Here is a 21,821-nt window from a genome sequence, read left to right on the forward strand (position 1 = left end):
TGCATACTTCCCAGCGAGCAATGGACAGGAGCAACCCTTGGCCCCGCCGCTGCGTTTGCCCTGGGAAGGCTCCGGTTTCCCTAGCATCGCCGCAGCCAAGCTCCGCTCCGACGGGATCAGCACCTACAGCCCCCCCGCACGACGCCCAGTCGCGTCCCAGCCAAGCGCTGCCGCTGGCCCGGCCATTCCCATCCCACACACGCTCGGGAAGGGAGGCTGGCGCGGGCCGGGGAGCCGCGCGGATGGTGATGTGGATACATTGGAACGTGCGCGGGATCCGCCCTGTGTCGGCTTCGCTCCCCCCGGCAGCGCCGCGGCCCCCGGCCTCGCCGCCAGCCCCAGCCCCGTGCGCCGCGCGCGCTCGGCCGTCCCCACGTGCCCCGCGCCACCAATGCAAAGTGGCCACCAGGCGCTGGGCACTGGCCTCGTCTGTCTGTCCCCGCTCAGGGACTTCCTCCCCTCCCCCAGCTCCCCTCTGTCCCCTCTCGGGGACCGGGCAGGAAGTCAAGATGGAGCTGCCCAGATTAGCAGGGAAGCGGCACCGGCGGCGGCCGAGGGCTGCGTGTGGCCGCGCGTGACGCGTGCGGCCCCCGGCCACCCCTGCCCCAAAAGGGCTGCGCGCCCCTCGGTGTCCCCACGATCCGCAAGGCATCCTGAGCCTGGTGCCAGTGTCACCCCCTGTTCCTGTGCCTGCAAAGGGGGGCATTTTCACAAGCGTCCCGCGCCCACGTTCCACGTGGAGGCCTCTGTGGAGGCTGTCGGAGCCAGGAGCCAAGTGCCAGTCGTGCTGCAAGACTAGATCCTGCCAGGACTGGGGGAAAGGGGAATCCTTGGCAACTGCTGGGAACGTGATGGGTGCAAAGCCCGCACATGTGGGTGGCAGTGAAGGGTCCCCCGGGGTGGCTCCAGGGTGCGGAGGGGCTGCCATCGAGGCCAGTTCGCTGTGCCCCTGCTCAACCGCTGCCACCTGCTTGCGCACGTGGTCACCACAGGGCCCCAGGCCCCCCAAAACGTCTGGACAAATCTCCTATCCCAGAGAGCCTCCGCAGCTCCGGCGCAGCGGTGGCTCCGTGCCCAGCACGGCTCTTCCCAATTGCTCTGGGGTCCCAGCCGGGTTGAGCGGAGGGGACCCTGCGGCTGCTGCCCGTGGCTCTTCCCTGCGCCGGGAGGTGCAGGGAGGCGGATTCCAGCCGGCGGCTCCCACCGGGTGCGGAGGCCGGAGCCTCTGGCCGGCCGGGCGGGGGGAGCGCGGGAAGGTCGCCGCGCGCTTCCCGCTCGCGTCCGCGCAGCATTGTTCGCAAGGAACAATGAGGCCCTTCTCTGAGCGCGAGCGCCAGGGGAGGCGCGCAGTGCCCGCGAGGCGCCCTGGGCCGTGCCCGCCTGCGCCGCCGCCGAGCTCCGCGCTGCTGCTCCCTGCTCTAATTTTAAATCCTCGGCCGGTAAAAATAGATCTTTTTTTTTTTTTTAAGTGTGATTTGTGAACGCGGACACGGGCCAGCCGGGTGCCCAGAGGCCGGGGGACCGTGCGCAGGGACTGAGGAGGGCACCAAGGATAAGCCCCTTGCCATGTGCCAAAGCGCTTCCCGCTCACGGGATGCCGGGAGGTGGGAAATGAGAGGCCAAGATGTTGCAGCGGCCTCCGTGGCCTCCGCTTGCTGCTCCGAAATCCCGGCCAGCAGTGGCGTGCGAGCCGGGGCCGCTGGGTTCGCTGCCCGCTCTCGAGGCCCACGAAGGCTGCAGGAGCTGCGGCCCGGGGCCTCGGCCGCGTCTCACGCCCCGGAGTGCGGTCGGGGGCTGAGGCTGGTGCAGCTTGTGGCAGCTTCACCCCGGCAAGGCCCGCGTGCTGCTCGGGCACGTGGCAGCCGCTTGGCTTCGTCGCGGCCGGATCCCAAGAGGTTTTGTCCCGGCATCACGCTCCCCCTGGGAGCCCCTGCTTTGGGGTGCACCGCGCTGGGGCACTAAGCAGTGAGTCCTTGTCCCCTTGTCACCCTCCCTATGGGGACGGGCCCTTTGGAGCGCCAGCAGCACAGGCTTCCCCGGGAGGAGCCGAGGCGGCGCAAAGCTGCCCCTGCTCTGGATCCTTCTCCTGCACCTCGGGCGCCGAGCGCTGTCGGAAAGGCCTCAGTTTTGGGCTTTTCCAGCAAATCGTGCCCCTACCCGCGCGCTTTGACCCCAGTGCCGGATATCTGGAGCCGCAGCAGGAGCCCAGGTCCCCTGGGGCACTGGGGAGATTGCAGAAAGAGGGGGGCAGAGTCCCCTGCCACTATTGCTGGTGACCCTAAAGGGACACGTGCAGCCCCTGAGGGACGGAGCCAGGAGCAGGTGAGGGCACCTGCGCAGCCCAGGTCATTGCGGCCCAAACGGGCCTCATTTCGCACGTGCTCAGGGCAGAGTGTCCCCCCCATTGCAGGGGACATGGTGGCCCAGTCGGGAGACATTGCCGGGCTCTGCTGCAGCCAGGGAGGCAGTGCCGGGCCGGCCGCGGCCCTTCCTGCGCGGATGGATGTGCCGGTTTGGAACGGCGCGGGCACAGCCCCACAACCCCCAGCTTGGTGCCAGGTCCACGGGGCTGAGCCTGGCCAGTGCTGCAGTGTTGGGCAGGATGAGCACGATGGGCACGGAGCGGGCGCACTGCATTAGGGAGCAGCGTGGGCCGAGGTGGCACTGGTGTCTGTGGGGTTTGGTTGCCAGAGCATATCCGGAGGATCTGGAGATAGGAGCGTCCGTGCATGGCCTGGCAGGCGCTGCGGGCATCCCACTGCAGGCACCTACCGTGGGCATCCCATCGTGGGCATCCTGCCATGGGTATCCAACTATGGGCATCCCACTGTGTGTATCCCGCCGTGGGCATCCCCACCACGGGCATCCCTGCCACGGGCATCCCACTGTGTGTATCCCGCTGTGGGCATCCCCACCATGGGCATCCCCACCATGGGCATCCCACCGTGGGCATCCCCACCGTGGGCATCCCGCGGTCCATGCCGGCGCCGGGGCACGGCGGGCACACGCACAGGCCGTCCCTGCAGCCCGCGGCTGGCAGCCGCCCGGGCGCTCGGCTCCATCCATCATGTCGGCCCGGGCCGGCATCCCCCGCGTCCGCGCGCTCTGTGCCAGCTTGGCCGGCACCCAGCGCGGCCCCGGCCAAGCCCGGGCTCTTCCCAAGTCCTGGAGAGGAGCTGGGAAGGGATCCCGCGGCCCTGAGGTGGCCAGGAGCCCGCGCCGGGGGCACGCGGGCAGCGCCAGGGCTTCATTGATCTGTCCAATGCGAGCGCCTCGATCTGCCCTTCGCCTGCCAGCAGCAGCGTTTTGGGGCCAAATCCATGGGATTTGGGCAGCTGCATACGGGGCGCCCCTCTCCGGGCACCCACATCCAGGCCAAGGTTTCGGGAGAGGCCGGGCAGCACCGGGCAGCGCTGCCTGGCACTGAGCAGGGGCCTGGCCCCCTCTGCGGTGCTAAAGGCCCCCACGCTTTTGCCACTTTTTTTTTTTTAAACATTTATTTCTATTTTTTTTCTTAAAAATGCGGTTTTGTTGTCGTCGTCGTCGTCTTTTCTTTTTCTTATATTTAATAGGTTTTGCTCTCCTTGCAAAGGGCCCCTGCATTCCCCTTCCAGGGCAGCGGTATTTTGCCCGGCTTTTGTCCAAAAAAAACCCCCAACGTGTTTCTGATCACGAAAGAGAGGAGAAAAAAAAAAAAAAAGAAATATTTTCGCTTGCAAAAGGGGGAGGAAAAGAAAAGAAAAAGGGAAAAAAAAAAAGAAAGGGAGAAATGTTGGTTTTCCAAGCAAGATGTTTTCGCTTGTTCCCCCTAAAAACCAGGGCCCCCAGCAGGCGCAGAGGGAGGCCAGGGAGTGCTGGGACCTGCGAGTGCTGCCCGGGTGCCACCCGTGCGCCCGGCGAGCACCCCGCGCGCCCCGAGCCCGGGGGCTCATCCGGAGCCAGGGGCTATTCCCACCCCGCGCGCGGCCACGGGCTCCTGCCTGGCGCTTGGGGAAGGTGAGACGAGGAGCAGCGTAACGTGACCTGCGGTGGCCGCGCCAGCTCCCCGGCGAGCCCCGCGCCCGGGCGCGCCGCGGCGCGCATACCAATGCGCCAGTGCCGCGGCGCGGGCCCGAAGTGCCGACTCCGGCGTTTTGCCTGGGAACGGCACCACGGCTGCAAGCGCGGGAGCAGCAGCGGTGCCTGCCGCGCTTGGGGCCGCGCGCGCTGGCGCCCGGGCGGCTGCTCGGTGGCTGTGGGGGACGCTCAGTGGCCGTCGTGCCACGGGGATGTCCCCTGCCCGTCGCGGGGCAGCGGGCGCTGTGGCAGGAGTGCGCCCAAGGCCGCGCGGGAGCTGCCGTGCGCTGCCCCCCTGGCCGCTCCGCTCCCCTGGGAGTTCATTAAACAAATTTCTCTAATAGCACCAGCCCGGGCATTCGCTGCAGCAAAAGCCGGGGAAATTCCCCTGCCACCGCCGCTTGGCCACCCCAGGCTGGCACGGAGCAGGGTGCGCCCTGCGGGACATACTGGGGGGACACTGAATGACACCGGACAGCCCTGTTCCCAGCTCCCTAATGCACCCAAGCACCCGGTGGCTCTGTCGCATCTGTCGGGTTCCGGGGTGAGCGCCGGGGCTGGGTGCCCATGCGGCCGGCCTGCCGGTGTGGAACAGCGCCCTTGCCGAGGGCTCTAAAAATAGAGCCGTGCTGGGATCTTAATGGGACTTTGTGGGAAAGCTGGAAGCTCTCATCCCGGCAAATGAGCCCGGATGCATTAGTGCTGGCGGCGCCGCATCCCGAGGTGCCGCCGGAGGAGAGCGCAACGTCGGAGCGGCCCCCGCGTGTCCTGCTCCTGCCGCCTTGTGCTCTGCGCTCTCCAAGCTGCGCTCCCTACGGAGCATCCCTGCAGCTCCCCATCCCTCTCCTCCTGCGGCTCCCAGCTGGAGCCGGGCGAGCGAAGCAGCAGAGCCAGCAGAGACCCGCGCGCTCATCTCATATCAGCTGGGAGCGCCGTGTCCTTTCCCTCGGGCTGGCCCGGAGCCGGCGGGAAGCAGCCTGTGCGTTTTCCTTCCGCTTCCCTCCCCAGCGCCTGGCTCGGCTGTGGGGACCTCGGGCTTCTCCCTCGTCCGTGTCCCGCACGCTGGGTCCTGGCGGCCAGGCTGGGCCGCGGGCCAGGCTGGGCAAGTGGCCCAGGGCTGGTGGCTGCTGGACGGCATGTCACGAGGCCGGTTGGCAGGACAGCGGCTCTGTCACTTAGCGGTGGCAGCGGTGCCTTGGGAGGCCGGACATGCCGGGACGGGCTCTGTCCCTCTCTTTCGCTCTGTTTGATGGGAAAAGGGGCTCGTGGTGACGGTGGCATCATGGCAAGGTCCGTTCGGGTCTGGATCCATGTCCTCATCGGATGACCGGAGAGGAACCCGGCATAAAGAACAGGCTCTCTTTGTGAGCACCATGTGCCCCGGCCGCCCCCAGCGCTTGGGCGGCTGCCAAAACCCTCCCGAAACGCGACCTGGCCCTGCGCAGCCTTTGAAAGGCCCCGGGTGGCTTTGGGGACAGGCGCGAGGTCGCCGGGAGCAGGGGCCACGTGGTCGAAGGTCCCAAAGCCTCCTGTGCTGACCGCGGTGGCACCTGTGGGTGCCCGATGCAGCGCAGAGACCGCAGGTGCGAACGAGGACCTGGGTGCATGTCCTGCAATGGTGACAGGGGGACCAGCAGCGTCCGGGGGGGACACTGACCTCTTCACCTCGCGCCACAGGGCCGGGGGCCGGGCGCCAGGTCACCCGCTCGGCCGCCAAAGGCCCGGGTTATTTTTAAACGGTGACTGGGGACCTGCAGACACGGGGCGAGCGCGGCCGCTGCGCGGGTGCTGCAGGGAGCTGCATGGCTGCTCCAGGCGCCGGGGTCTTCGTGCCGGTGCCAATGAGAGCCTGGGGGTCCCTGCAGCAGGTGCCCCATCTTTGCGCCCCCCCATTCGTGCTGTCGCGCAGGCGAGCAGGGAGTTAATCCTGCCAGAAAGGCCACGATGGAGCTGGCAGGGCTAAAAATACGTCAGGAGGGAAATAAAATCTGGCGCTCAGGCTGGGGGGGGCTGCAGCCCCTCTCCATGAATGACCTCCGCGCAGCCTTGGCACCCTTGGGCCGGGCAGCCCCCGGGGCCCAGGTGTCCGGGAGAGTCGCTGGGAGCCGCCACGTGGCTGTCGGGGCCGGGCCGCGTCCCCGGGGCCCCGCGGCGCTGACGCAGCCCCGGGAGGAGCTGGCAGCGCCAGGGCCGCCTGGCCAAGCGGCTTTTTTTCCAGCTCCATAAAATGTTTCCCTTGCTCGAACCCGGGGGGGCGGGGGGGCTTGGCTGGGAAGCCACGTGGCCCTGGCTCTGCCGGCCACGGGCCGGTCCCGGGTTGGGGGGGCTGTGTCCCCGCCGGGGGTCTCCTCTGGCCCCCACGCTGCTGCTCAGGCGGGAGCCGCGGCAGCCGGCGCCTCGCGGGGCTCCGGGCCTCGCGCTCCGGGCTGCCGGGAAGACGAAGCCGGGCTCGCCGCGCAGGGAGGAACGAGCCCCCCCTGCGCGGGGGCCGCGGCTGGCGGGGGGCCCAGGCAGCGCTGGCACCGCCGCCCCCGGCTGCGAAGAGAGCGGCTTTTCTTCCCGCTCCTTCCCAAAGCAACTGGCAGGATCCCCGGCTGCCGTGGCCTCCCGCGACCCGGCGCGGCGGCCCCGAGAGCTCCCCGCGCTTCCGCCCGCGGCACCTGCGCCAGCGCGCGCTGCCGTCGCCCGCCGCCCCGGCACGTAGGCGCGCGGGCAAGCGAGCGCCCGCCCGCCCCCGGGGCGCCCCCTCCGCCGCCGCCTCCCTGCCCTGCTCCCCTCCGCGCCGCGCCATGCCGGAGAGCAGCAGGAATCCTCAATAAGCTCTCGTTAATAAATATTTCATGATGAATCCAAATAGATTTCCTCCTCTGGAGCAATTATTGCAAAATGGGCTCTAATGTGGAGCAGGGAGGGCCCCGAGAAGGGCTCGGTGGATGTCAGGGCCCGAGCGTCTTCCTCCCGTGTCCTCTAATGAGCACTCAAGTCATTTGCATCCGTCTCTGCAACAGGTCTCGTTACCAGGTTAACTTGTTACCATTGCTGCGAGCAGTTAATAAGTGGTGCCCGGCGGGTGTGCACGTGCGATGGGAGCAAGGGGCTCCAGTGGAGAGGGGAAACCGAGGCCCCGAGTTGGGGACAGAGGACAGTCCCGTTAGGGAGAGCCAAAGCCGGTGGCTGTGCCTTGCTGCAATCACTGCTCCCCACTGCTGTGGCATTTTGCTTTTGAATTTCCGGCACGGGCAAAGGGAAATCAGCCTCTGGATTAGGCCAAACCAGGCCGAGCCGCACGGATTAACCCCCGCCGCATTCACTGGATCCCTCTGGATCGTAACCCCCCATCCCGGAGCGCCGTGGCTCGGCAGCGCCGGGCGGGCTCGGCGCCGAGCGCCCGACTTGCCAGCCCCTGCCCGGGCTCGTGCGGCCGCGGGGCTCGGGACCTGGCAGCGCCGGAGCCGGCAGCGCTCCCGGGGCGTGGGGGGTTGGAGCCCGAGCATCCTTTCATGAAAGCAACGCTGTGTGGTCCCCGGGGGGGCCGCGCACCCGCCGCAACGGCCCCGCGCTGCCGGCGGGCAGCGAAACCCGCTGCCGAGGCGCCCCGCCGCCTTCCTCCTCCTCCTCCTCCTCCCCCGGGGAAAACGGCGCGGGAATTTCCGGAGGAAACGTGTGTGGGGGGGGGTTGTTTTTCATTGGAAAAATTGGGGCTCTCGGGCCCAGCCCCACCTGTTTGCACTCGTGCAAGGGCTGCGTGGGGACAGTGCTCCCGTGTCACCATCCCTGCGTGTGGCTGCACCGGGCGCCACAGCCTCGCTGGCCTTTTGCAACCCCCGTGCGAGCCCGGGCTGGAAGGGGCCCAAGAACAAGCTCTGCCGCCAGATTCCCGGCCGGAAATGCCCCGAGAAGAGCCTTGCGCTGCGGGATTGCAGCACGTCCCCGCTCCCAGCCCGCACGGCTCAGCAGCGCGCGCAGAAAAGGCCGGCGCGCAGAGCACGTTAACCAGAGGCCGCAGAAAGGGGGGTCCTGCGTCCCAGAGGGGACCCTGGCGTCCGGGCGCTTCTTGCCTTGGCCGTGTGGCCCCGCGCGCTTCCTCCTCCGGAGCTTTTCCCTGTGCCTTGCACTGCTCCCGGCTCAATGCTGGTGGGCGCCAGTGGGTTGAGCTGGTGACAGTGGCCCCAGTTAGGCAGCGTCTTGGCTTTTTGAAGCAGGGCAAAGCCCGGTGTCACCCCGAGCAATGACACACATGGTGACAGATGCCCAGGCACACGCAGCTCCATGCACCAGCACAGGCAGGGAAGGGAACCGCGGGGATGCAGAGCACGGAGACGGTCCCAGCGTCCCCCTGCCACCTCCAAGGATGGCAACCAGCCCACGGCCGCCTCAAAGCCACGCGACCGTCTGTCCCCTTGTCCCCACGGCCTGGCCTGGCCTGGCCCCGCTAAAGCAGCTTAGCTCCGTGCAGCATCTCCGTGCGGGATAAGCCGGGCGGGAGGGAAAGTTGTCGAGTGGCTGATCGGATTGCAGGAGCTGCCCGGCTTTCCGTCAGGCTCTGATGCCGCCTTAATCCCGGCGTGGGGGCAGAGGAGGGGCCATGCTCCCACCTTGCCCTCCGGCCGTGCCCGAGGACAGCATCGGGGATGGGATATGGCAGCAATTTGTAGCTTGGTCTGAAGGACCGGCCACCAAGGAAGATCAGCCGCCCACCGCCTCGGCCAAGTATTGTTTTTGGAACTCGCCGCTTCTTTTTTCGGCTCCTGTCTTACTTTTCTTTGACCTTCTTCCCTGATTTAAGACACATGCCCAGCCCTTGCCCAGCTGTGCTGAATTAGCAGCTCCTGCTGGGGAAGGACCTGGGGCTATGGATGCCCCCGGAGCCGCCGGCAGGATCGAGTCCCTGCACAGGACAGGATGCACCCAGTGGAGGTGGCTCTTCCAGCACCGCAAGTCCCTGGGAAAGGGATGGATCCCTATGGCAGGATGAGTCCGTATGGCAGGATGAGTCCCTGTGGCAGGATGGATCCCTATGGCAGGATGAGTCCAAAAGGCAGGATGGATCCCTATGGCAGGATTGTTCCCTTTGGCAGGATGGGTCTCCTGGCAGAGCTGGGTCCCCCCAGGTATGAATCCCTGTGGTCAGGAGAGGTCCCTGCAGGCTGAAATGGATCCCCTGGCCAGAATAGGGCTGCTTTGGGATCAGGAGGCCTAAGCGGGGCAGGAGGCGGGTTCGGGGTCACTGTCCGCTGCAGCCGGGGTCACTTGGGGACAGGGAAGGGCAGCGCCTGCCCCAAGGCCGCCCAGGCAGCCACTGTCACCGCTCATCCATCTGCCAGGCTAAACCCGACAGATCCGTCCCTCTCGCCGCCGCCTCCGCGTGGCTCTGGATTCCTGGGCTCGGAGAATGGCGGGACGGGAAAGGGGCGTGTTGACACCCTGTGTCTCAGCATGAAGCAAATCCGGGGGCAAATACACCGCTTTGTGCAGTTCCCATGTTCTCCTCACCCGCATTCCTTCCCCACTCGCTTCCCACTTGCTCCGGAGCAGGGAGAGTGGCAGAAGGGCCGGACGCGGAGCCTGCGCGATGCCGGCCGGGGCGCGCAGCGGTGCTGGCGGCGGCCGGGCCGCGCTGGCGCCCGGGCTGTTTTCCCGCTGCAAGTCCAATTATCCTTAATGGGAGCCACATTGGAAGTGAGCAGCGAGCCCGGAGTTTCAGGGAGGTCTGGCACCGTGCGGCCGCGGCTGCTCGCGTTGCTGCGATCTTGGCCTCGCCGAGGCGCCCGGGAAGCCAGCGGCAGGGTTTTTCCAAGCCCTGCACCCCGATTAATCCCCCTCCTCCCGGGTGTTTTTATGCAGTTCCCCCCCACACCAATTAGGAAGCACGGATTTTCCGAACTGGGAAAATCTGGGCTGCGGGAAGGCTCGAAGGTGGCTGGCGGCGGGAGATGGAGGCGCTTTCCTTGTTTTTTTTCTGGGACGGCCGCGTTCAGAACCGCTGGCCGAATGGAAAAAGGCCGTCAGAGCGCGCCTTGCTTGCCGGGCCCGCAGCCAGCAGCCAGGCCGGCCAAAAGCAGGGCGAGTGCACGGGGCGTCCTGCTGCTGTTCGGCCTTGGGGGTGCTGCGGGGGTCCCTGGGGACAAGGGACACTGCGGGGACAGGTCCTGGTGTGCTCTGGCGGATGCTCGTGGGGAAATGCCGCTTTCCCCTGGCGCGCTTGCAGGGAAATGCCTGCCCCAGCTTGGGGTGCCAGTCGGGAAGGGATTCTGGAGCGCAATGGGTGGGAAGAGGGGTGGCAGGGACGTGGCCCTGCTGTGTCCTCGCCCCCATTTTGCTGCGTGCTCCGGGTCCCCTGGGTCAGTCGGCTTGGCCTCTGGGCTGCCGGTGCTGGTTGAACTGGGCTGGAGCCCAGCAGGGCACATGGTGGTGCATGCAAGAGCACAGAAAGCGGCCCCAGGGCAGGGACCTGCCACCTCCCAGCCCCGCGCACCCATGGGACCGGGCAGAACACCCAAGGGTCCTGGTTCCAGGCACCTCGCATGGAGCCAGCCCTACGGCGGGTGGGGGAGTGGGCCCAGGCGTCCTGCCCGGCAGAGTGGGGGGCACCGCGAGGCCATGGCATGTGGCACAGGGGGGCTGATGGGTGATACGTGTCCCTGTCCCCGCAGGATGAGTTCCACCCGTTCATCGAAGCGCTGCTGCCGCATGTGCGCGCCTTCGCCTACACCTGGTTCAACCTGCAGGCGCGCAAGCGCAAGTACTTCAAGAAGCACGAGAAGAGGATGACGAAGGACGAGGAGCGCGCAGTGAAGGACGAGCTGCTGAGCGAGAAGCCCGAGGTGAAGCAGAAGTGGGCATCCCGCCTGCTCGCCAAGCTGCGCAAGGACATCCGGCCCGAGTGCCGCGAGGACTTCGTGCTCTCCATCACGGGCAAGAAGCCCTCGTGCTGCGTCCTCTCCAACCCCGACCAGAAGGGCAAGATGCGCCGCATCGACTGCCTGCGCCAGGCGGACAAGGTGTGGCGGCTCGACCTCGTCATGGTCATCCTCTTCAAGGGCATCCCGCTGGAGAGCACCGACGGCGAGCGCCTCGTCAAGTCGGGCCAGTGCACCAATCCCATCCTCTGCGTGCAGCCCCACCACATCAGCGTCTCTGTCAAGGAGCTCGATCTCTACCTGGCCTACTTCGTGCGCGAGAGAGGTGGGTGCCCGCACGGGGCTTGGGGACAGTGCCGGAGCCAGGGTCGCTCCCTGCCACTGCTGGTTTTCCAGCTGGCGTGAGCCTCTTGGCTCTTTCAGAGCTTGCAAAGAGGAGCCCAGTGCTCTGAATCACGTCTATCCCCAACCTGCTGCCACCCAAATATCCCCCTTCCCCTCTCCTATGTCCCCCTGGGACAGATCCTGGCCCCCAGCAGGTGACATGTGTCAGTGGGGAGGGTGCTGCGGTGCTGGATCCTCCAGGATGCTCCATGTGCTGACGTTGCCCGGAGGATGCTCATGATGCTGAGTACGCCCTGAGGATGCTCTCGGCCCCGGGCACCCTCGGAGGGGTTCATTGGGGACATGCATGTCCCCAGCACATGCCATGGCCACCTGTGCCTGCCCGCCCCGCGCCGGCAGCCAGCGGGGTGCGGAGCCGCGTGCGGGGAGCGCGTGGGCGGCGTGGGCCGGGAAAGGGACAGGCTGTTCCCGGCAGCGCCGGGAGCTGGGAGCCATCCAGCGGGGACAGTTTGCTGCCGGAGCAGCCGGGCTCCGGGCCCGGCCACGTCGCCCGCGGCCGCCTGGAAACTAGGCCAGGAGAGGCTCAGGCCGGCTGAGCCCCCGGGGCTGGGGGGGCGGCTTTGTGGCTCCGCACGCAGGGGACAGGGACAGTCCCCTGCGGTGCCAGCAGCCCGGGCAGATGCTCCTTGCAGTGCCCTTACTGGGAAAATGTGGCTGGCGTCGCTAGGACGAGCACGGGCAGAGCAGCTCCGCGGCGGGAAACTGAGGCACGCCGGGCTCCGGCCACGCCGGGAATAGATCCCTAAGCCACGGCCCTGCTGGCAGCTCACGCCACCTCCGTGCGTGTCGGGCACACAAGGCTCGCGAGCGCCCGGCTCGGATCTTATTTTACCCGGGCAGGGTTGGCGTGCGCGTGCTGGCTCGGGGCGCAGGTGCAGCGCGCCGCGCAAAGGGCCTTTTTTGGCCCAAGCGCTCGAGGGCTGCGAGTGATTTGTTGGGCCAATAAAAGGTCTCATGTTCTTGCGCGCTGGCTCCCAGCGGCGGCCGCGCCAGCTGCTCCACACGGTCCGGGTGGGCATCGCGCACGGCATCTGCCGCCTTGCAAGGAGCGGGGATGCCCGGCATGGGAGAGAGACGGCGCACGGCGTCCTGCCACAGAGGTTGTTTATAGGTGGATCACCCCATTTTGCAGGAGGTTGAGGTCTCCTCGAGGTGCTGCCATCCCCAGAGCAGGCGCAGGGCCCGGTTTGTCCCCACAGCATCCGGGGAGGGATGCGGGGACCACCGGCCTCCGCCGCCCTGCACTGCCAGCACTGGCCACGACCCAGGAACAGATAATGCCACTGAGGGGGGCAGGTCAGTGGCTCTGATTCCAACAAAGGGGATTGACAGGGCCATAAATCACGAGGCGCAGGGCAGCCGGAGCCGCTGCCGGAGCGGATGCACCACGGGTCACCCCTTTTTCCTGGGGAGCTGCCACGGCCCCCGGAGCTCCCCATTCCTGCTCCAGGGGCTGAGCTGCCCCTGGATGCCCAATTCCGGGCAGCAGGGCTGCAACGGCAATGCAGGGAATTGCTCCCCAAAATGTTAGCCCCAGCTTTGCCGCTGTGGCCTCGCGGCGCAGCCGGAGGCCAGGAGCAGCCCTTGGCACGGTGCCCGCTGTGCGCGGTGCCCAGGGAAGGCCCATGGCAGCAGTGCTCGGCAGCATCCCCATTGCCCGCGTCAGAGCACTGGGAATGTGCAATAAAGCGCCAGCCGGGAGGGAAGGAGCTGAGCGGTGGCCAGGGGAGAAGGGTGAGGGGCACGTGGACACTGGGAGACATCTCTGGGGACGCCCAGTCTGACCCCACCAAGGCGGATGCAGGTGGCCTGGAGTTCCCCAGCACGTGTCCATGTGGGGGGAGCCCCGGGCCACCTGCATCCGCCCGGGCCCTGTGTGGGATGAGGACAGGACACCCCAGCCTGGGGACACCCCAGCCTGGGGGAGCCAGGATGGGGATCCCCGGGATGGGGACACGTGGGGCGCAGAGTGGCACCGGGACCCCGTGTTGGGGGGAGCCGGCAGCACCGGCGGGTGTCCCCAGCCGGTGACACCCCTCGTTTGGGCCATCCGCCGCCCGCGACCTTGACCCCAGCGCCTGGTCCCCAGCAGCGGAGTCACCTGACGGCTGCTCGGGAACACGGCGGCCGTAAATACGCTCCGATAAGGCCGGGCCGCCGCGCGCTTTCGCCCTTAAGGTCGCTCTGCTCCCCGCTTAAGGACGACCGGAGCCGCCGTCCGGGCCGCCCCGACGGCGCTGCGACCCCCCCTCCACCCCTTCCAACGGTTCTGCGGCCCCCCCCAGCGGCCCCCCAGACGGGCGGGACGCGGAGAGGGATGGCAGGATCCACCCCCATTCCGGCAGGACCTCTCCATCCCGTCCCCCCCACACGGGCGGGACGCGGAGCGCCCCCCCCCCCCATCCCGGCACCCCCAAATGGGCGGGACGCGGAGCGGGACGGCAGGACCCCCCCCTTCCTGGCACCCCCACACGGGCGGGACGCGGAGCGGGACGGCAGGACCCACCTCCCCCGTCCCGGCCCCCCCCCGCCATCGCGGCCGCCCCCCGGCGCTGCGGCAGCGCCGCGGCCCCCCCGGTGCGAGTCCGGCGCGCGGCGCCGCCCCGCGCTCCCCCCGCCGTTCCGCTGCCGTCAGCAGAATTCCCCGCCGCAACGCGAGGGGGGGGCGCGGGGTGCCCTGCAGTGCTGCCCCCCCCGCGCGGGGTGGGGGCGGCGCGGGGGGAGCGCAGCAAATTCCCCCTATCCCCCCCCGCCGATGGTGTCAAGGGGCTCCCGTGTCCCCTGCTGCTCCTGGGGTCCTTGTGGAGCGGGGGCTCCTCTGGGCACCCATGAGTGCCCGGCCCCAGGGATAAGGGGCAGCAGCACCCCCCGAGGGGGGGTTAAATCCATCCCGATGGAGACGGGGGGGCACTTGGGGGGCACCTGCAGTCACTCTGTGCCAGGTCCCGGCTATTCGGGCACCATCAGCACCCTGATGGAAGGGGGAAGGGGGAAGTCGGAGCTGGGCATGGGGCGCTGGGGGTGCCCAGCGGGCTGGGGGGCAACGCGGGGCCCTGCTCGGCCCCCTGCTCCGCTCGCCGACCGCCTGGGCCCGCTCGCCAGCACTCGGTGCCAGCCTGGACCCGCCTTGGGCCGGGCGCTGCGCTGGGTGCCGGCCTGGAAAGGCAGCGCGCAGGGCTGGGTGCAGGGGTTGTCGCAGAAGTGGGTGCAGGTATGGGTGCAGTTGTTACAGGATTGGCTGCAGTTCTTATTGCAGGACTGGGTGCAGGGCTCGGTGCAGGGCTGGGCGCAGGTTTGGGTGCAGGTTTGCTTGCAGGTTTGGGTGCAGGTCTTGGTGCAGGGCTCAGTGTAGGTTTGGGTGCAGGTTTGGGTGCAGGGCCAGGTGCAAGGCTCGGTGCAGGTTTTGGTGCAGGACTCGGTGCAAGACTGGGTGCACGTTTGGATGCAGGGCTCATTGCAGATTTGGGTGCAGGTTTGGGTGCACGGCTCGGTGTAGGTTTGGGTGCAGGTTTGGATGCAGGGTTCATTGCAGGTTTGGGTGCAAGGCTCAGTGCAGGTTTGGGTGCAGATATGGGTGCAGTTCTCATTGCAGGTTTGGGTGCAGGTTTGGGTGCAGGGCTCGGTGCAGGGCTGGGTTGTGCGCACTGCAGTGGGGGAGGGGTTGGCGCTGCAGCCCAGGGCTGGGCACGCGGGGGGGGGGGGCGGGGGGAGGCTGGGAGGTCGCTGGTGAAAGTCAAAAGCTTTGCAGTAAAATGGTAATCAATCTCGCAGCCGATTGCGCCAGGGCCTTCGAAGCATTGCGAGAGATTCCTGCCGGCTGCTCCCGGCGAGAGCCGCCAGCCCCGCAGCCCTGCGCCCTGCGAGCCCCGTGCACCCCATCCCTGCACCCTGCCATCCTTGCACCCCATCCCTGCATCCTGCCATCCCTGCACCTCAGCCTTGTGCACCCCATCCCTCCGCCCCATCCCTGCTTCCCCCATCCCTGCACCCCATCCCTTCACCCCATCCCTGCATCTCTCATCCCTGCACCCCATCCCTGTGCCTTGTCAGCCCTGTGCACACTATCCCTGCAACCCCATCCCTTTGCCCCATCCCTGCATCCTCCCAGCGATGCATCCCCCTCACTGTCCCCCATCCTTAGGCATCCGTTTCTGCACCCCCACCTGGCACCCCCACCCCTGCTGCCTCATCCTGATGCACCCACCCGTGCTCCCTCCTCCCCTACGCCCCATCCCGGCACTGGATTTGGGCCAGGGGAGCAGATGGGCTCTGGGAGCAGGAGGGAGCCAGGGGGAGGCCCTGGGGCAGAGGAGGCAGCTCCCAGCCTCTCTGCCCTTTGGGGGTGCCCCCGGGTGCCGCGCGGGCGCTGGGGACCAACGTGTGCCCAGGGGCCCTGCCTGCTGCGAGCTTCCCCCCGCAGTGTCCACATTGACATCGCTGCCCGCGTGGCTCGTCCCCAGGCAGCGTGGGATGGCCCGGGCCGATGGGCGCAGCGAGAGCGGCCCTGGCACCGAAGGCCCTTCTCCTGCGCCGGGAGGCCAGAGCGGCGCTCGGTGCCAGCGCGTCTGCAGCCTGGCAGCCCGTTATCGCCCCTCACCAGCCCTGCCGCTGGCCGCGGGCGGCCGAGGCAGATGGCACCAATCTGCCGCAGAGCCCGTGCCAGGGCTCTCGTCCCGAGCGCGCCGCGCGGCCGTGCCAGGGCGCCCGTGCCAAGCGTCTGCGCGCGCCCTCCAGATGGAGGCCCAGGCGGTTCCCCGGGCAGCCCCGCTCCGCCAACCCGCGCGCAAATATTTATCAGCGCAGTGGCGAGGAGACTGACAGGGCGCACAATATTTGGGCTCTGCCTTTCGCAGACGGGCACCGGGCACTCGTGGGCGGGTGGCCCCGATAACCCCCTTCTCCGAGGGGCAGATAAGCAGCCACGTGCCCCCCCCCCAGGTATCTCTGCTCCCAGCTAAACGACTGCGCTGTGCGGGGCGGGCAAGGCCTTGGAGATAGGCAGAGGCTACCAGCCTCACAGGAACGGGAGGCCGGGGGATCTCCAATGTCTAATATAGTTGTGCCATTTTGGTATCCCCCCCAGAACGGCACAACCGTATTTGACATCAGAGAATCCGCAGCGGGAGGCCCCCTCGCCAGGAAAGCTGCCCCCCGGCAGGCGCGGTGCCCGGTGAGGGAGTCCTGCGGTGCCGCCGCAGCCTTGTCCCCCGCTGCGGCGGCGGAGACGCCCCGGCAGGCCGGGCGCGCTGCGGCGCGCGCCGCATCGATCCGCGCGCGACCTTGGGAGGTCAGGGCTTCCCCGCGCTCCGGCGGCGCGGGGCCGGCTGCGGCTCCACGAGCCGCCCGGGAGCTGATCCGGGGAAACACTGCGCTGCTGCCGGGAGCGCGGAGCAGGGAGCCAGGGCGCCGGGGGTGCTGCCACGTGCCAAGGGGCGATGCCTGGTAGCCCTGGCCTGGCGGGAAGGGGGCAGCGCGTTTCGGCGCCCGCAGCCGCCTGGCACGGAGCTGCTCCCAGGGCCCATGAATAAAAGATGAGCGGGAATTCGTCTCGCTGGCACCTGCCGCCCCCACCTCCGCCACCCGCGCCGTCCCCCCCAGCCGCAGCGCGTGCTGGCAAGCGCCGTGCCCTCCCTGGGGCCTGCAGTTGCCACGCTGGCTGGGCGCCCAGCGCCGCGCGAGTGGGGACAGCTGGGGCAGCAGATGCCAGCGCTTCGCTCCCTCCCAGGCACGGAGGCAGCAGACGCCGCCGAGCCCCCGGCGCGCTCGCGCTCCCGCTGCGCCGCTTCCCGGTGCCGCGGCTGGCACCGACAGCTGGAGCCCGCGGCCTCACGGCTTGTCCCGTGCCAGCCGGCTCGCCGCAGCCGCCCGCGCCAGGGAACGCAGAAGGCCCTGGTGCTGCAGCACCGGAGCCCCTCGCTCTGTGCCCGCCCTGTGTGGCGCTGCCCGGGGAGCATCCGGAGGTGCCGTCGTGTTCCATGTGCCCATGGATGTGCGGATGAAGACTAGGATATTCCCACAATGCCCTGAGAGGGATGCGAGTGGCTGCGTGTGGGGATCACAGGGAGGCAGGCGGAGGGCCCGGCCAGCTGTGTCCTGTGCTGGCCGTGCCCTGTGCTGGCCATGCCCTGTGCCATCTATGCCCTGTGCCGGCCATGTCCCATCCGGCCGTGCCTTGTGCCGGCTGTGCCCTGTGCTGGCCGTGTCACTTCCGGCCGTGTCCCATGCCGGCCATGGCGCGGGGCAGCACCGTGGCGCAGGGAGGGGGCTGGCAGCAGCACCAGTGCCCGCGGCCCCTCGCGGTGGCAGCTGCGGCAGGGGCTCTGCTCGGCGCGGGCAGGCGGCGCGGTGCCAGCCCCTGCAGCTGCCGTGGGTGCGCGGGGCATGCGGCAGCAGTGCCAGGGGCAGCTGGGACTTCCAGCCAGGACCCTTCTCCCTGCCTCCTGCCTTCCCTTCCCTTCCCTTCCCTTCCCTTCCCTTCCCTTCCCTTCCCTTCCCTTCCCTTCCCTTCCCTTCCCTTCCCTTCCCTTCCCTTCCCTTCCCTTCCCTTCCCCTTTCCTTCCTTCCTTCCTTCCTTCCTTCCTTCCTTCCTTCCTTCCTTCCTTCCTTCCTTCCTTCCTTCCTTCCTTCCTTCCTTCCTTCCTTCCTTCCTTCCTTCCTTCCTTCCTTCCTTCCTTCCTTCCTTCCTTCCTTCCTTCCTTCCTTCCTTCCTTCCTTCCTCCCTCCCTCCCTTCCTTCCTTCCTTCCTTCTTTCCTTCCTTCTTTCCTATCTTTTCTTCTTTCCTTTTTTCCCCTTTACATCTTTCTTTCCTTCCTTTTTCTCTCTTTTTAACCCTTTCCCTTTCTTTTTTCTTCCCCTTTCTTTTTTCCTTTCCCTTCTTTTCCCTTCCTTTCCCTTCCTTTCCTTTCCCTTCCTTTCCCTTTCCCTTTCCCTTTCCCTTTCTTTTTTCTTCCCCTTTCTTCCTTTTCCTTTCCTTTCTTTCTTCTTTTCTCTCTCTCTCTTTTTCCCTCTTTTTCCCCCTTTCCCCCCGCACACCCAGCACTGACCCCGAGCCCCGTCTCCGTCCCCGCTCCAGCTCCCGCGCGGGGCCCTGGCCGCCCGCGTCCCCGGGCTGTCCCCGCGCGCGCCCGGCGCAGCCGTCGCGGGCTGCCCGCGGTGCCGGGTCAGGCGAGGACACCCCGCGCGCCCGCTCCGCTCTGCTCCGCTCGCGCCGCCCGGGCCAGCTGGCTGCAGCCGGCAGACGTGGCAGTGGGGGAGCAGCTCCCACGCGCTGCGCCCTCCCCTGGGGCTGCGCGCTTCCCCGGCAGTGCCCTGGCACCCACCGCCCCCCTGTGCCAGCAAGGCCTGGGGGGGCTGCAGCGGGACCTGGCGGTGGGAAATGCGCCCCCCAGGATGGGGATGTGGAGGGGCAGCGACCGGGAGAACCAGTTCTGGAGGCAGAAGGGTCCTGACCACCTCTGCGGGCCGCTGGGTGCAGAGGCTGCCGCCCGGCGCCGCCTGCGCCCGCCCAGGCCTCAGCGGGCCGGGCAGAGACCCAGCGAGCTCGTCCCACCCCGGGCCGGGCTGCCTGCCTCCAGGGGAACGGAGGGATCCCAGCGCGGCCGGTGGGGCCGGGGTTTGCCTGGAGCGCTCGGGCTGCTCGGGGCGTTGTATAAGCGGTGGTTACACAAGTGGGTCTGGGCTGGGGTTATGTAAGGGCTGCCGGGGCCGCACGCTGAGCGGGACAGGCAGAGCCACTTAGGCGAGTGGCCGCGGGCACCAGGACCTGGGGGAGCGGGGCAGGGAGAAGGACCCCAGGGCTAATCCGCCTGCAGTGCTGAGTCCGTACGGAGCAGGCTCCCATAGCTCTCTGTGCACACTCTGTCCCAACTAGGCTGTTCACTCTGGGCCCTAGTGACACACGCCGTGGTTGAGGCACAGCGGGAAGGTGCCGTCCCCCAGGCCCGCTTCGCCCCCTGCTCTGTCCGCTCCTGAGCATGCTGCAGCGTCTCCGCGCCTGCGCTGCTGCCGGTAACATCCGTGCCCTGTTACCGTCAGTGCACGGGCAGCGAGCCAGGGCTCTCCTGCAGCGCGTGCCAGGGCTGGGAGCCTCCAGGGGCTGGGGGCAGCCGGCAGCCACCGGGGCTCAGCCTGGCCCACAAGGAGCCCCGGGAGCCACGACAGGGGATCAGCATCCCAGGGATGCTCCTGCCCCCTGGGCCGCGGTGGGGATCCCAGCGCTGCCGGGGGCTCCCCGCGCACAGACAGTCGGCAGGGGGGCCATTCCCGTGGGTCGAGGGGCAGGGAGTCACCGTGCAGCAGCTCGGTGCCAGCCCGGCCAGCCTGGGAACGGGCCCTGTGTGCCAGGGATCCGTCATTCCACGGGTGGCATCGCTCCAGGCTGCCAGCGCGGCCGGGCAGCCCTTGCCACCCCCGGCCCCACGTTTGTGCTTTGCAGAGAACAAGTGCTCGACCCGTTTGGGCCCCAAGGTCCCCCTTGGCGCAGCTGCCGCTTGACCGCTCGGCCCCTCCGCACTCGCTGTGACTGCCCCGGCACCGGGGCTGGGGCACGGGCTGCCCTGGGCGGGTTATTTCTCCCTAAATCCTCAGCTTTGGGACTCGCATGGATTTCCAGACCCTGGTTCTTGCTGCTGGGAGCACATCCTAACCAGGAGCCCAGATGCCAGGGTGAGGGGAAGCTCCATTCGTCCCAGTCCCTTTCCTCCTTCCCCAGCACCGTGGGGTGCTGCTTCACGCCGTGCATCCCCCCGTGTCCCTGCTCGCCTCCTCCGTACCCCCTTAATGATACAGCTCCGGCACTCGGAGCGCCGGATGGGAGCTGGGCTGGGAAAGCCCATCCCAGACCACGGCTTTTCCGGGGCTGCTCAGGGCCATGGCGCGCGTGAGCTGGCAGGGAGCGCAGCTGCGCTCCGAGATGAAAGGGGCCCGTGCCGAGGACGTGGAAGGCGCCGGGTCGCGGCGGCGCCGCGGGGCGCGCGGGGGAGCCGCCGGCGGCGGGGGATGCGCGCGGGCGGCGCAGACCCGGCGTGAACCCGGGCCCCGGCGCGCGGCCGCTCGGGGGCACGGCTGCCGCAGCAGCCGGCACATGCAAAGCAGCCGCCTCCGCGGTGGCGCGCGGTGCCGTGGGGCCGGGCTGCAGGAAGTGGCTGCCGCTGCCGCGCACACCTGCGCGCCCTCATCTCCGCGCCCGCTCGCAGGCTCGGCCGGGCCTGGGGCAGGCGGCAGTGGCGGCACCTCGGGGCTTTCCGCAGGGAAGCGCCTGCTCCACCCGGGGCATTCGCCGCTCTGAGGCCGGACGCCGCAGCCCGGCGAGGCCTTCGCCATTTTAGCGGGCGCCGTCCCTGCGCAGGCAGCCGTCACATGGCGGTGAGCGCGCGCTTGGCCCCGGCGCCAGGCGGGAGGCAGCCAGCAACGTGCTGGCAGCTCGCACTGCCGCCTGCGCTCCACATCCCGGCTCCGCGCCGCTCCCGAGCACATCCCGGGCTGGGAAAGGGGGTGTCGTGGCCATGAGGGCCGCGGGAGCCGAGCAGGTTACACCGAGTGGGGAGAGGGACTGTGAGGGCTGCCCCAGGGTGTCTCCGAGGGTTAAGGGACTGTGGAGAACATCTTGGAGCGAGCAAAGGGCTGTGGGGGGTGTCTTGGGGTGGGTGAAGGAGCATCGGGCATCTGGGGATGGTAGAAGGACCATTCAGGCACCTTGGGGTGAACAAAGTACCACGTAGGGTGTCCTGGGGTGAGTGAAGGACCCCGTGGATATGTCAAGGCGAGTGAAGGACCACGTAGGGTGTCCTGGGTTGAGCGAAGGACAATGTGGAGCATCATGAGGTGGGCGAAGGGCTGAGTGAAGTAGCTCGGGGTGAGCGAAGGGCCCCGTGGGGCACCCTGAATGAGCGAAGGGCTGGCTGGAGTGTCTTGGGGTGGCCAAAGGACCGTATGGATCATCCCAGGGCGTGCACACAGCCGCAGGGAGCACCTTGGGCCCAACAAAGACCACGGAGGGCCCCCTCGGGGTGAGCAAAGGGGAGCACCGAGAGCCGGGACGCCGTGCGGGGCCACGCGAGCGGCCGGGGCTGCCTCTGCGCGCGGAGCCACGGCCGCGGCGCGGGCCGGGGGAGGCGGGGGCCGCGCGGCGGCCTCTAACCGCGAGCCGCCGCCCCGCTGCCTTGGCAGGGCGCCATCGCTAACCACTTCCAGAGCCGCCGCGAGATTTGTTTGCTCAAGAGGCGCGGAGGGGAGGGCGCGCGGCGGGCAGCGGCGCCCGGGCCCGCGGGCGCCCCCAACGCTGCCCGTGCGCCCCCTCCACGCCCCGGCCCCGGCCATGGCCACCGGCGCCGCGTTCCTGGCACCCGCCACCATCCGCGTGGCCGCACCGGGGCCGCCGCCTCCCTCCCTGCCTGCCGGCGGGAGTGACGTGTTTCCAAAGAAAAGGGAAAACAGAGACGGAGAGTGTGGAGCGGGGGGGGGAACGCGCAACACGCGCACTCCTCGCCCCGCCGCCGGCC

The 21,821-nt window shown here is 68.5% G+C and overlaps 1 protein-coding gene across 4 annotated transcripts in view; it reads left to right on the plus strand.

Moving 5' to 3' along the window:
* NFIC (nuclear factor I C) overlaps positions 1-21,821 on the plus strand; it is a 38,532-nt gene that overhangs the window by 5,276 nt on the left and 11,435 nt on the right. For all 4 annotated transcript variants that reach the window (XM_088535064.1, XM_088535066.1, XM_088535063.1 and 1 more), the window contains exon 2: positions 10,710-11,241. In XM_088535064.1, coding sequence (XP_088391190.1) covers positions 10,710-11,241 — 532 coding nt within the window. The remainder of the gene's footprint in view (positions 1-10,709; positions 11,242-21,821) is intronic.

Source organism: Tinamus guttatus, unplaced genomic scaffold (genome assembly GCF_059628265.1).
Source record: "Tinamus guttatus ecotype Peru unplaced genomic scaffold, ASM5962826v1 Tinamus_guttatus_pri_ptg000610l, whole genome shotgun sequence".
Classification (NCBI taxonomy): Eukaryota; Metazoa; Chordata; class Aves; order Tinamiformes; family Tinamidae; genus Tinamus; species Tinamus guttatus.